This window comes from Geotrypetes seraphini, chromosome 12, assembly GCF_902459505.1.
Source record: "Geotrypetes seraphini chromosome 12, aGeoSer1.1, whole genome shotgun sequence".
In the NCBI taxonomy this organism is placed as follows: Eukaryota; Metazoa; Chordata; class Amphibia; order Gymnophiona; family Dermophiidae; genus Geotrypetes; species Geotrypetes seraphini.
The window spans coordinates 7197433-7212264 of NC_047095.1; the positions used below are offsets into that span (position 1 = coordinate 7197433).

The window sequence follows — 14832 nt, forward strand, 5'->3', positions numbered from 1 at the left end:
AGGAGGAGGAGGAGGGGGCGGTCCGCCCCTCGAAGCTGAAGCTGGAAGGTCACCCTGGATGGTGGCAATCAGCCGAGGCCCCATGGTCTGCATGAGCTCCACGAACTGAGCCTCCAGGATGGACGCAACGAAGCCGATATGGAAGGATCCGCACCAAAAGGGGGGCCTTCCGCACGGTCTCCGCGCTCCTTGGGTGCTGTGTGCTTCTGTTTGCCAGTCTTCGGCACCTTGAGCACCACTGGTGGAACAGTCGGGGTCGATACCTGCTCCGAGGAGACGGATGAAGGCACCGGCGCCGAAGTCGGGGCCGAAACCGGTGTGAACGATGCCGGCTTCAGGAGGCCCGAAGCAGCCGGGGAGGCAGAGGGCTTCGCCGAAGGAGTCGAAGCACCCGTCGATGTCGAAGCTGCAGGATCCGATGAAGCTTCCATCTTGAACATGGACTCCCACAGCAAACAGCGACGCTTAAACGCTCTCGCCGTCAGAGTGGAGCAAGGCCGGCACGATTTCGGGAAGTGATCCGGTCCCAGACACTGTAAGCAGCGTCGATGAGGGTCCGTGAGCGAAATCGCGCGCTGGCACTTGCTACACTTTTTAAAACCGGTAATCGGCCGGGACATAGGCCGGAAAAGCTCCGCCGCAAGGTATCGGAAGGAAAAATTTTTTTATTTTTTTTTTTTTAAAAGAAATCAAAGAAAGAAATAAATGCACAGGAGAGCCAAAAGAACTCAACCCGTGGCAAAAAAGAGATTCAATGGACGCAAATTGAAGATAGACTTCTCAGCTCCGCGGAAGAAAAAGAACTGAGGAGACACGCCCGAAGCATCGGGCGGGAAGGCACTGGCGCATGCGCGGTGCGGGCATCTCAAAACTTCTGAGTTTCTTCAAGCAAGACATGCTTGCAAGATGTCCGTATCGGAGCTCTGTCGGATGACATCACCCACTAGTGAGAATACCTGCCTGCTTGTCCTGGGATAATTTATGTATCTAAGATGATAATAGAAAGAATTTCAAGTGATGTGTATGATTCAATTGATGTAATATTGTGTACTTGATGTAAGATGAAAAATGAATAAAAATTGGAAGAAAAAAAAAAGTGCTGACCCACAAATTTTCAAACGTGCTTAAGTTATCGTGCCTTGAACATGGGCTAGTGGTTCCAGAAGTTGCAGCATCTTGCTGCCTCCAAAACTGTGTTACCCTGGTATCCCCTACCTGAAAATGGAAAACCCCGAGCACAGACTAAAATGAGGCAAGGTATTCTATTAGATTACAGGTAAGACTTACTTGGCATTTTATCAGCATATTGAAGAAGTCATCATCTGGCTCATTACTGTCACTAGCCATAAGATGGCCAAGGACGGACTGTCCACTGCATTGATTGAGACGCAGACCTGGTAGATTACTGAAGCTGGCTCGTTGATCATTTAATCGACGACTCTGTGAACTAGCAAGTAGATTCAAAAACTCATCTGAGTGTGGGGAGACCACAGAGCCACAGAGAGCTAGATAAAATGGATGAAGAGATGGAAAGGAATGTATTAGAGTAGCAAATATCTCCAGTAGCTTTCAAGAAAAAATGTATTTGGCCAGCCAAAGACCTTCATGAAAGAAAGATGTTTTATTTCCACAGCTGAGTGGGGATACTGCAGAGGTACCATTTACAACCTCTGGAATGAACAGTTTTAGCCAACACTCAATAGTGACACTTAAGAGACTTGACATAGGTACCAAATAAACTGAGCTCCAAATTAAGAGAATGACAAGAGGACAAATTTTTCCTCATTCCAAACTCATTTCCTTGTCATCTCGAGTTCTTTTCCTGTCTCTACCCCATTCATGCAAGCTCTGTCCTCATCTACACAAGCCTCAAACACTTTAAAATAATAAGTATTCGAGGTCTGTGCGGTTAAGGCTGAGCTTAAAGGAATGGGACAGGGACAGCAACAAAACTTGCAGGAACAGGACGGGGAAATCGAGTTCCTGTGGGGACAGGGAAAAATTTGCCCTTGTGTCATTCTCTATTCCAAATGAGAGCTAAAGTTTGTGGCCCCTGGCTAAAGATTGATCAAGTTTCAAGTTTATTTAAATATTTTTTTTATACCGCCTAATCAGACTTCTAGGCAGTTTATATAAATAAAAATAATGTATAGGTACATTAAGTTAAAAATAAGAGTAAAATAATTAGTAGGTAAAACATTACTAGGGTAGATTAGTATACGAAAACAAACTGAGGAGATGTACAGTCACAGGAGGAATAAACTAGAATATAGAGAGTAAAGGAACATAAAAGGGAAAGACGGGAAGTGGGGAATGCTGTTCGTATTGTTCTTATAAGAACAGTTATAATTCAAATACGTCAGTAAAGAAAAATGTTTTAAATTTTGATTTAAAGTGGTTGAGAATTGTTTCTTCACGTAGATAGTTAGGTATAGAGTTCCAGAGCATGGGAGCATTAACTGAGAAGTTACTGGAACATAAAGTATTGATGTGTTTAAGAGATGGGATAGTAAAAAGATTGTGTGAGACTGAGCATAGGGGACATGAGTGGAGTGTAAGGGAATAAGGAGTCTGTTGATAAATTCTGGTTGATTACTGGATCATGTTTTGAAAGTTAGTAGAAGGATTTTGTAAGTGATTCTGTGTTCTACTGGTAACCAGTGGGCTTTGATTAATAATGGCCTAGCATGGTCATATTTTTTTAAATTGAAAATAATTTTAATGGATGTATTTTGAATGATCTGTAGCAATCTGATTTTCTTTTTTGTTATACCTTTGTAAAGAACGTTACAATAATCAATGCAAGAGATCACCAGAGAGTGGATCAGGATATTAATGGAAGAATTTTGGAAATGGGAACGAATCATTCTTAATCTACAAAAACTGGGATGAGCTGGAAAGGAAGAAAAAAATTGTCTGGGTAACTGTAAATGAAGCGTCATAGTGACATAGCTCGAGGCTTGTCCTAAAAAAAAGCTACATGTTGAATGCTAAGCCAGAAATGTCAACATATTGCTAAAAACATATTGGTAAAAACCCCAACCATTCTCTCAGGTACCTACCCAATTATGTGATTTATCTGATTATTAAATCTGGAGCTCTAGAGAATATTCCACAACTAGGATCCATCAACTTTTCTAATTCCTTTGGTTGATCCTTTTCAAATAGACAATTTATCTTTTCCTGTACTACTTTTGAGTATCATGCTTAGTGCAAATGGAGAAGTCTATGGAACTGGTTCGGAATGAAATAATTCATCTCTAGATCATTAGTTCAGCCTGACAGCAACTGAAACAGACACCTGAAACCTGTTTTGATCTGAGTGAAATGGTCTCAGTTCAGTTTCCAGCAGAAAAATGTTCACATTACTAGAAACTACCACTGCCACAACATTACTGGCAGTCTAAGCAGAAACTAATATACCAGTGTTCCCAAACTATGTGCTGTGGCACCCATGAACTCACAGGGGTGCCATGGAAGAAGACCAGCTACCAGTTTGGCACCTCACCTCCCTTCCCCCAGCAGGAAATTTCTCTCCCTTCCCACACTGTAGCTTACAATCTTTGGGTCACTGGCAGCTTAAATGCACTGCCTTCGATGACCTGGAAGCTTTCCCTCTGCAGCAGCATCCTGCTACTGTGGGGACAAGAAATTAACAGGAGAATGTTTCTGGGGCCACCGAAAGCAGTGTATTTAAACTGCTGGTGGCCTGAAGATTGCAAGCTGCAGCATGGTGAAGGGAGAGATAGAGACACCGGACCCCAAGGAGGGGAAGGGAAGGATAGAAATGCCGCACCCGATTGGGAGGGAGGAGTATGAGAAAACAATAATTTGACTTTCCAGTGAGGATGAAAAGATGGTATAATACTTTTTGGTTCAAGGGCCCTTATTGGGTTAGTAATTTTTCACAGCATCCCTAAGTCAAAAGAAATACTTAACAGTTCCCTCCCTACAAAGTCCTCTCCCAATGATCTGGCATCTCTCTTCCCCTCCTACAACCACCACCAAAATCTGGTATCGCTTTTCCTCTCCTTCCCTTCCCTTCTCTTCCCTCCCCTCCCCTCCCCATGGTCTGGCATATCTCTCCTCTCCATCTTTCCCTTACTCTCCCCCCTCCAATCTCGTATCTCTCCCCTCTCCTTCCCTACCCTGTAGTCTGCCATTTTTCTCTCCTGTTTTCTCCTCTACCTTCCCTGGTCTGGCATCTATCTCCGTCCCACCCCCAATCTGGCAGTTTTATCTTGTTCCCTTTATGTTTTCGCCTTTTCCTTTTTTTCCTTCAAATACTGCAATTCTATCCTTTGCCTTACTCCTTGTTTCCAGTATTGTTTGATATTATACTGTTTTTTAAGTTAGTTTAAATGTTTTTACTCCCCCTACCTCAATTTTTATTGTACACCACTTAGATTCTAACTTTGGTTTTATATTGGCGGTATAGCAAATAAATTGAATTTGAACTTGCTATAGTATGGCAACATGAAGCTTGCATCATCACAGCCCACACAAACTATTCTATGCATAAATGGGAGGTCTCGGTTTACCAGTACCATAAATCTGGCACTTTTCATGTACACTGAGGGCCCAATTACTAAAATGCAGTAAGGTATTTGCCAAAATTAACACACAGTAGTACAAAATCTCTGTGTTAACTATAGGGGGTATTTCCCGCAGTTAACACAGATACAATGAAGTTAGCTAGATACATAAACGGAGGCGGCATATTAACAGTTAATGTGTGTTAATTACCTCCACTTTAACTGTAATACATAGTTCCCACCTATTCACCACCCAATTCACCATTAATTACTATGTAGTAATTGTGTTAACAACTAATGTGCGGCATTAACTGTCAAGCTAACAGCTAGTAAATACAGGTAGTTTCTTAAATTTGCTATATAGCATATCCAAATTTTATAACAAAATAAAACATGGTTCCTGTCTGCTCAGTCTTGCTTTGATGTTCGGTTTTGAAAAGCACCCCAACCTCATTTTGGCATTCTATCTGAAAAGCAGTACCTTCTATATTAATTATTATTGTTATGAACTGAAAAAAATTACATTTTATTGTTTTAGGAGGTGTGGAAGAAGCTTCTGCTGTCAGCCTACTCTTCTCTTGTAAACAGCATCTTTGATCATCCATTCTGTTACTCTGAAATCGGCTTAACAAATCAAAGAACCCTTCATCTCCAACAGCATCAGTACTCGATTTCTGAAAAAGATAAACAAGTAGGAACTGAAATCAACTATAAGGTTTCACCTTAAACATAAAAACATAGAATATGATGGCAGAAAAGGGCCGACAGCCCAACAAGTCTGCCCACTTAAGAACCCTCCCTCTAACTAGTCTGCCCACTCAAGGACCCTTCCTCCCTGGAGTATCTATCGATTGAGCATAACTCTGTAGTACTCCCACCTTGATAAAAAGAGAAATTTAATTTCACTCCAGTAAGTTTTAAAGAGGTGGTGGAGAAAGAGACTGTGTCTGAATTCAAAAGGGCCTGGGATAGGCACATGGGATCTCTCGGAGAGAGAAAGAGATAATGGTTACTGCAGATGGGCCATTTTGCCTTTATCTGCCATCATGTTTCTACGTTTCTATGAAATTGTCCAAATCTTTCTTAAAACCTGCTAGGAGAAAAATTACAAGCAGAGCAGTATACAAAATACACAACAGTGGTAAAAAGATCAGAAAAGTGACAATCATAATATCATCAAATATTCACAAAGTTACAACTACAATATCTCCCACCCCCCCAAAAGCAACAAGAAAATCTTTCCCCCCATGTGAACAATACATCTATGTGGCATCAATGCTGTAACTAGCCAAGGCCCTGCTTCCTGAGATACCCCAGCCCTCAGGGGAGGAAACAAGAGGCAATGAAACCCCAGACACAAACAAAGGGGGGAAAAAAAAAGGAAAAATGGGCCATCTTCCACAGTGGCAGCCCCAACCATAGCACGGCAGAAAAATCTTTAAGCTCTGGAATCTTTAAGCTCCGGTCCCCTCTTTTATCTCTGATCTACTCCAGTCTGGTTTCCCTTCCCCCCCTCCGGACCTTTTTTTAATTGATGGCTGTCTTGTCCTATTTCTGCGGTCCACAGGTCAGGAGCACAGAGGTCAGGCGCAAGCTTTCTGCCCCACACTGCTATCTGAATGGCTGCCATGAGTTCTCACGAGTCCCGCAAGAATTCAGCAGCGGCACAAGCCCAAGCAGGAACGCGGAAAGCTCGCGCCTGACCTCCGCACTCCTGACTTGTGCATTACTAGTGAGGGAGGGATACACGCTGGACCACCAGGTACTATGATAACGGTGGCGGGCAGTGGCGAGGGACAGCGCTGGACCACCAGGTACTATGATGATAACGGCAGGTGGGTGTTTTAAAAGGTGCGGCAGCAAAGTGCTTTAAAAAAAGGAGAGGATGCAGCGGGTGATTTAAAATGGTGCGGGGGGGGGGGGTTAAAAATTGTATCTTCATTCCAAAAGACGCACCAAGATTTCCACCTACTTTTGGGTGGAAAAAAAGTGCGTCTTATGGAGCGAAAAATACGGTAAATAGCACTGGTCCCCAGTATAGATCCCTGAGGCACTCTACTCTACTGAGAAAAATGGTAATTTAATCCTACCCTCTGGTTTCTATCCAACAACCAATTTCTAATCAATAACTGAACATTGCCTCCTTTCCCATGACTCTAATTTTCTCAGGAGCCTCTCATGAAGAACTCTAAATGCTTTCTGAAAATCTAGATATATTACATCAACTGGCTCACCTTTATCTACATGTTTATTCATACCTTCAAATTGGTAAATCAAGATCTCCCTTGGTTGAACCCAAGCTGACTCTGTCCAAATCATATTTGTCTATGTGTTCAACAATTTTATTTTTTTAATTGCTTCTACTATTTTGCCTGGCACTGAAGTCTCCCCTACAACCCTTTTTAAAAATCGGCATAACATTAGCCACCCTCCAATCTTCAGTTACTAAAGACAATTTTAGTGACAGGTTACAGATCACTAACAGCAGGTCAGCAATTTCTTGTTTGAGTTCTTTTAGTATCCTGGGATGTACAGTATACCATCCGGTCCAAGTGATTTATCACTTTTTAACTTGTCACCGAGATTTCTTTTTAGTTCTTCTGCATTATCATCCTTGAAAACCATTAACAGTTCAGGCAGATTTCTTACATCTTCTTCCGTGAAGACTGAAGTAAAGAATTCATTCAGTCTCTACTATGGCTTTATCTTCCCTGAGAGCCTTTTTTGCTCCTTGATCATGGATTCCCTCGCAGGTTTTCTGCTTCTGATGTACCTAAAAAAATTGTTACTGTGAGTTTTAGCCTCTTTGGCAAGTTTCTCTACATATTTTCTTAGCTTTCTTTATCAATGCTTTGCATCTAATTTGCCAGTGCTTATGTCTTTTTTCTATATTGGGAAGCTTGGGCTCTGGTTTGGCGTCAATGGGACTTCTGGGTAATAGCTTCTGAGCAGGGAGTTGATGCCTGAGATCATCTAGATCCCTCAAACCTCGTCTAGATCTCTGAGCAGAGGAGCTCATTACTGCATGGCAAGACTACCTGTAGCCATGAAAGAAACCACTATTCGACCCCCTTGGGGCATGTGGTCTACTGTCTGGCAATGACTTAGGACGACGTTCTGACACACTGGCCATGACATTGTCCAACCCTTGCCAAAGAGCATTTGTCCTTTAAAATGGAGCCTGCTGAAAAGTAGCTTTAGAAGCAGAGCATCTTTGGGCGGAAATAGAATAAGCAGATATCTTGCTCATGACCCTAAAAACATCACATAGGGTGTCTACTACAAAATACACCACTGACTATAACACCTGGGGGTATATGCTCTCCTCCGTGGAGGGATTCTGGCACAGCATCTTATGGCAGGTGCACACCACAAAGGAAGCTGCAGCCTCTGCTTTCAGATACAGAGCTATAGCCTCAAACTGTCATTTGAGGAAAAGTCTACCCTACGAACCTGTGCATCCTTTAATATTAATCCTCCTTCATTAGGGAGTAAAATAGTAACATAGTAGATGACGGCAGATAAAGACCCGAATGGTCCATCCAGTCTGCCCAACCTGATTCAATTTAAATTTTTTTTTTTTCTTCTTCTTCTTAGCTATTTCTGGACAAGAATCCAAAACTCTATCCAGTACTGTTCTTGGATTCCAACTACTGAAGTCTCCGTCAAAGCTCACTCCAGCCCATCTACACCCTCCTAGCTATTGAAGCCCTCCCCAGCCTATCCTCAACCAAAAGGCCATATACAGACACATACCGTGCAAGTCTGCTCAGTACTGGCCTTAGTTCAATATTTACTATTATTTTCTGATTCTAGATCCTCTGTGTTCAACCCACACTTCTTTGAACTCCGTCACCGTTTTCCTCTCCACCACCTCTCTTGGAAGCGCATTGCAGGCATCCACCACCCTCTCCATAAAGTAGAATTTCCTAACATTGCTCTTGAATCTACCACCCCTCAACCTCAAATTATGTCCTCTGGTTTTACCATTTTCCTTTCTTTGGAAAAGATTTTGTTCTATGTTAATACCCTTCAAGTATTTGAACGTCTGAATTATATCTCCCCTTGTCCCTCCCTTCCTCTAGGGTATACATATTCAGGACTTATAGTCTCTCCTCAAATGTCTGTTGGCACAAACCTCCTATCATTTTCGTCGCCCTCCTCTGGGCCGCTTCAAGTCTTCTTATGTCCTTCGCCAGATACGGTCTCCAAAACTGAATACAATGCTCCAAGTGGGGCCTCACCAACCTGTACAGGGGCATCAACACCTTCTTCCTTTCTTCCTTCTACTGGCTATGCCTCTCTTTATATAGCCCAGCATCCTTCTGGCAGCAGCCGCCGCCTTGTCACACTGTTTTTTTGCCTTTAGATCTTCGGACACTATCACCCCAAGATCCCTCACCCCGTTTGTGCATATCAGCCTCTCACCTCCCAGCATATACTGTTCCCTCCGATTATTAATCCCCAAATGCATTACTCTGCATTTCTTTGCATTGAATTTTAGTTGCTAGACATTAGACCATTCCTCTAACTTTTGCAGATCCTTTTTCATATTTTTCACTCCTTCTTCAGTGTCTATTGTTACAAATCTTGGTATCATCTGCAAAAAGGCAAACTTTTCCTTCTAACCCTTCAGCAATGTCACTCACAAACATATTAAACTGGATTGGTCCCAGCACCGAACCCTGAGGGACTCCACTACTCACCTTTCTTTCCTCCGAGTGACTTCCACTGACCACCTGGTCAGTCTGACAGCCAGTTTCTAACCCAGTTCACCACTTTGGGTCTTAACTTCAGCCTTTCAAGTTTGTTCAAGAGCCTCCTATGAGGAACCATATCAAAGGCTTTGCCGAAATCTAAGTAAATGACATCTAGCATTTGTCCTAGATCTAGTTCTCTGCTCACCCAATCAAAAAATTAAATCATATTTGTTTGGCACGATTTACCTTTTGTAAAGCCATGTTGCCTCGGATCCTATAACCCATTAGATTCTAGGAAGTTCACTATTCTTTCTTTTAACAACACTTCAGTACGCTTAATTACTTGAGCTACTAACAAATCCTTAGGTGGGGTAAATAGCCGCTGGAAATCAGGAGCCATTGGATACAATTTTGTGCAAGCCTTGGCAACCCTCAAGAGGCCTCCCAGTGCTCTGTCAGCATCATGGATATCTCTGGATGCAAGGGAAAAAAGTGGCCCAGGTCTTAGAGCTGCTCATAAGCAAAGTTTGAGCTGTGGAAGTCTGCAGGAGTTCCAAATTTAATTCCCGCAAAGGTATTGTAATGACTTCTATCAAATCTGTTGCTCTGAAAAGTCTGCACACTGTCAGCTCTTCTCCCTGGTCTAGGACTGCCATAGACTCTTGGCTGTTATCGCCCACCTGAGACCTGGAATCGTCTAAACCTGAGGATTCACCTTGAGGGAGTAAAGGCATTGCCCCTGACCCTCAGTCATCCCAGTCCTTTTCTGACTGGATCTTTGGTTCCTGTGGCAAACTTTCTGCTGGGGAACTGCACTCTTTAAAAGGTACACCTCTATGTAATACCACCAGTGATACTCTAGACTGTGTAGATTCTTTATACTTCACTTAAGTTTTAAACATCAAACTCACAAAATCAGAGTCAAATCCCTGACCTAGATCTCCTGAGGATCTCTGCAGGAACTTTTTGTGCCCTCATGAATTCAGAGGCATCGCCGAACTTGCATTTCGCTTCTTATGCAGGGCTCTAGGGGGGATTTATACCCCTACCCATGAGCTTCTTGTGACTCAGACAATGGATGGACCAGAGCACTCCTGCCCCTCCCTCATATGCCCTGCGGCAGATGGCATATGGACACTCCTCAACCAGCATAAAACTGGCATATTACAGGGGTAGAAAGATCTGGGGAGTCCATAGAAATCATTTATTATTTTTAAAAAAACCAAGGTGTTTTGAGGCAGATAGAGGTTTTAAAATAAAATTAGAAAATCCTAGATGGACACTGCAGCAGCATTTTGCCAGCAGCCCTGGAAATCTATATAAAACTTTCAAAAATTCAAAGGAGGTTAGGAAGCCCCAGAGACTCTCAAAAGTCCAATTCTTGGACTACCCCAAAGTCTCCCATAGTAACAGAACTGTACTCACAGAACTGTTTGATGCTTTGCCTACATCAGCTCACACTGCAGCTGGACAATGGAGATTTTGGCCTTAGACAAGCATACAGGATTCTCAGCTGTTTGTCTCTCTGGGCTGCCTTTTAGGCAGGCTCCAAGAACCTGAAATGCACGACCCCACTGGATCCTCATGTGTCTTCAGGGGTGGGGAAATGCAGCTGGCACCCGCTACAGCCCACTGGACCAACACTATTACTACTACTATTAATTATTTCTAGAGCGCTACCAGACGTATGCATCAATTCAGCCTGCGTTCAAGCTCCTGAAAAAAAAATGAGGGGTGAGCCAAGCTCCCAGTGGAACATGCCACAAGCTATCCTAAAAATCAGCACAGGTTGGCTACATAGGTGCCCTGCAAAAGGACTGCCCCTTCAACTACAGCCCTCTGATCCTGAGGCTCTATCTTCTCCCAGGCAGAACTGTCTCAGAAATTCTGGGAACCTCTGTAGCACCAGGAACCCTCAAGTCAGATAAAAAAATGAAAATAATACATCAGATGCACAGAAGATGAAAAGACACCTTTTCAACTTGCTTGCACAAGAAAAAACTGAGGAGCTGAGGCACTACCCAATGTCTTACCTGGTCTCATGCCTTTGTCCATGTTCAGTTTTGAAAGTAGCTCAAACATTTTCTTCCATGAATGGTGTGTTATCTACACCATTCTCACAAAACTTTTGTGAAGTTAGTTTCACAAGCTCTGTGGACTTTCACATAAATCTTCAGATTTATTCATTTCTGATTGCATTTCTCAACATAGTTATGCTTTCAAAATGACAATATGACAATTTCAAGTAAGACAATTTTTTTTCATAAAGCAAGAACAAAATAACTTACCCTTTGAGTACCTGGAGCTCTGCTGATGGTTTCAATAGAATTACTGGTGTCCTGCAGAACTTTACTGGATGAGAAACTTTTGTTTTTTTTGCCTTTTAACCTACTTATGAACAGCAATTTAGTAGATGGTTTGACAAGCAGCGCTTTCTGTTTGCTGAGAATTTCACTGTTCCAGTTCTGAACCTTTTGAAGAAAAGCGACAAGGCAGTATAGTATGTGCTAGAATATTTTGTATTCTCAGTCATGATATTTAAAAAAATAGGTCTTCTGTTACACAGACCAATGTAGAAGATATTTTTACAACAAAAAGAATCTGAAAATCAGTGCATCAACCCCAACTCTGGGGCTTACAAGGACAAAGTAGCTCACAAATTTAAAAAAGCTTCTGGGGCAACTTCTACAGATCTACAAAAACACCCTCTTGAAAAGCACAGTTACTTACAGTAACAGGTGTTATCCAGGGACAGCAGGCAGATATTCTTACATGTGGGTGATGTCATCCATGGAGCCCTGGTATAGATACTATTAAAAGTGTATCACAACTTTTTAAGTTTTTAGAAACTTTGTGACTGACTGCCTACATCATGCATGCACAAGTACCTTCCTGCCTGATGTAGGCTCGCTGTTCCTCAGTTCCGTAAGCAAGCTGATTTATCATTGACTGGTCCATGAAAAGCACTGATAACACTAAGATGAACTCTGACTGAAGTGGTTTTAAGACCTTAGTTGGAAAAGTGGAGAAGGTAATCCAACACTGAAGATATAGAAGAGGATGAAGCATCCTGATGATGAAGATTACACCACAATGAAAACCATGTCCAGTTCTGCTAGTGTAGACAGTTTTCTGGGTGCATGTAAGATGCGTTTGACAGGATCAGAAAGATCAGTGTCAGCTGAGGTCATCCTGAGAGGTACCAAGCTGTCAGGTGCAATGACTGAAGGTTGGGATGTAAGAGACTCTTGATTCTATTTAAGATGGAAAAATCTGCAGAGAAAATGGATCTATGACATTGAGCTGAAGTAGAAGGGGAAAGCACGGTTGTCTGGACCACTGAGGAACTATGAGGATCATGGTGGCAGACTGCTGCTTGAGCTTGACTAATGTCTTGAGTATAAGAGGAATCGATGGAAATGCATACAGGAATTTGTGCGTCAAATCCATGAGAAAGGCATCTGTCTCTAGGTGATGAGGGGAATATTGTCTGGAATACAATTGAGGCAGCTTGTGATTGAGAGGGGATGCAAATAGGTCTATCTGAGGAGTCCCTCAAAGAGAGAATATTTGACGCAGTATTGAGGAGTGAAGTGACCACTCATGTGGTTGAAGAAACCTGCTGAGTTTGTTGGCAAGAGTATTCTTCTCTCCTTGGACATTTGAAGAAACTGTTGTGAGCAATAGCCCAGTTCCAAACATTCTTGGCCTCTTGATAAAGAATGAGAGAACCTGTTTGTCCTTGTTTGTTGATGTAATATATTGTGACTTGATTATCTGTGCGTATTAGGACTTGATTGGATATAATGTGTTGAAAAGTCTTGAGAGCATTGTGAATGGCCCCGAGTTCCAAGAGATTGATGTGGTATTGTTGCTCTTGGGCAGACCAGCGACCCTGTGTGCGAAGAACGTCCAGATGAACTCCCCAAGCATATCTGGATGAATGTGGTCAGAACCTTTTGATGTGGAGGGATCTGAAACAAGAGCTCTTTGGAAAGATTGGAGGAATTCTTCAACCACTGCAAAGATCGACGAAGTGATAATGTGACTGTAATCTCTTGTGAGAGTGGGTTGAGAGCTTGAGACCACTGAGATGCCAGGGACCACTGAGGTATCCCGAAATGGAGCCTCGCAAAGGGGGTAACATGGACGCCATGTGACATAATAGGATCATCATTTGTCTGGCTGAGATGGAAGGAAGATGATAAACTTGATTGCAAAGTTGAATCAAATTGTCTTGTCTTTGCTGAGGTAGAAATGCCCCGAGTTGAATTTTGTCTAGCAGAGCTCCTATGAATTGAAGAGTCTGAGAGGGTTGAAGCTGAGATTTGGGAAAGATGACTTCAAACCCCAACTGCTGAAGAAACAGAATCATTGACTGTGTTGCGGAGAACATCCCTTGAGGAGAGGCATCTTTTATGAGCCAATCATAGAGATAAGGAATAACTCGGAGTCCTTGAGCCATTAAAGCTGCTGTCACTACTACTAGGCACTTGGTGAATACTCTGGGCGAGGATGCCAAGCCGAAGGGCAGAACTTTGTACTGTAACTGTTGATGGGCTACCTAAAACCTTAGAAATTTTCTGTGGGCAAGATGAACTTAAAAAAGATGAACTGGTATGTGGGCATAAGCTTCTTTTAGACCCATAGAGCATAGCCAATCGTTTTGATCTAAGAGAAGATATAGCGTCGCTAAGAACAATATGCAAAACTTTTCTTTTACTAAGAATTTGTTCAAGTCTCTGAGATCTAGAATTGGACGGAGACCTTCCGCCTTCTTTGGGATGAGAAAATACCGGGCGTAGAAGCCCTGATTCTTTTGAGCAGGTGGTACTATCTCTATGACATTCAGATGGAGCAGAGATTATATTTCCCGAAGAAGAAGGGACGTCTGCTGAGGGTTGAAAGAGGACTCTCTTGGAGGATGATTTGGAAGTGTAGTGACAAAATGAAGAGAGTAACCCTCTTGAAAGACTTTGAGAACCCACAAATTAGTTGTTATCAGCATCCAATGTTGATGGTATAATTGGAGCCGACCTCCAATTGGCTGAGGAAGAGGCTGAGAGAGAGGGACAGTGGCTATGCTCTCCATGAACATGTCAAAAAGACTGAGCAGGTTTTTGAGCTTTTGGCTGAGATTTTTGAGGCTGCTGTTGATTTTGCTTCTTCTGCTGAGGTGGACGAGGGGCAGAAGGTTTATCACAGTGTCCCTCAAACTTTTCTGGTTGGCAGCACGCTAAACTCAGTGCCCCAGCCAAAGGCACCCGGAAGTGTGTGGGATGTTGATGCGATGTCACGCACATGTATGACATCATGTCCACGCATGCGCAGAGGCCCTCTGGCTGCAACTCTGGAGCTTTCTCTTTGGTGTGGGATCCAGGAGGAGGGGAGCTGCAAGGAGAGGAGGAAACATGTCAGCGAGCAGGAGAGTTGTTGGCGCCGGCTGACTGCGAAAGGCACATCCTAGATGCAGTCAGTCGGCACCAGCGCCTCTCTTCCTTACCAGCATCTCGTCGGGACACACCTGGAATCTGATGCGGCACACAGTTTGATATACACTGGTTTAGCAGAATATCGCTTCTGATACAAGGAGGAAG

At 43.0% G+C, this 14832-nt stretch overlaps 1 protein-coding gene across 2 annotated transcripts in view; it reads right to left on the minus strand.

Moving 5' to 3' along the window:
* Positions 1 to 14832, minus strand: part of GPSM2 (G protein signaling modulator 2) — a 113417-nt gene that overhangs the window by 23936 nt on the left and 74649 nt on the right. For both annotated transcript variants that reach the window (XM_033916419.1, XM_033916420.1), the window contains 3 exons: positions 11524 to 11706; positions 5059 to 5209; positions 1288 to 1505 (listed from right to left, as the gene is read on the minus strand). In XM_033916419.1, coding sequence (XP_033772310.1) covers positions 1288 to 1505; positions 5059 to 5209; positions 11524 to 11706 — 552 coding nt within the window. The remainder of the gene's footprint in view (positions 1 to 1287; positions 1506 to 5058; positions 5210 to 11523; positions 11707 to 14832) is intronic.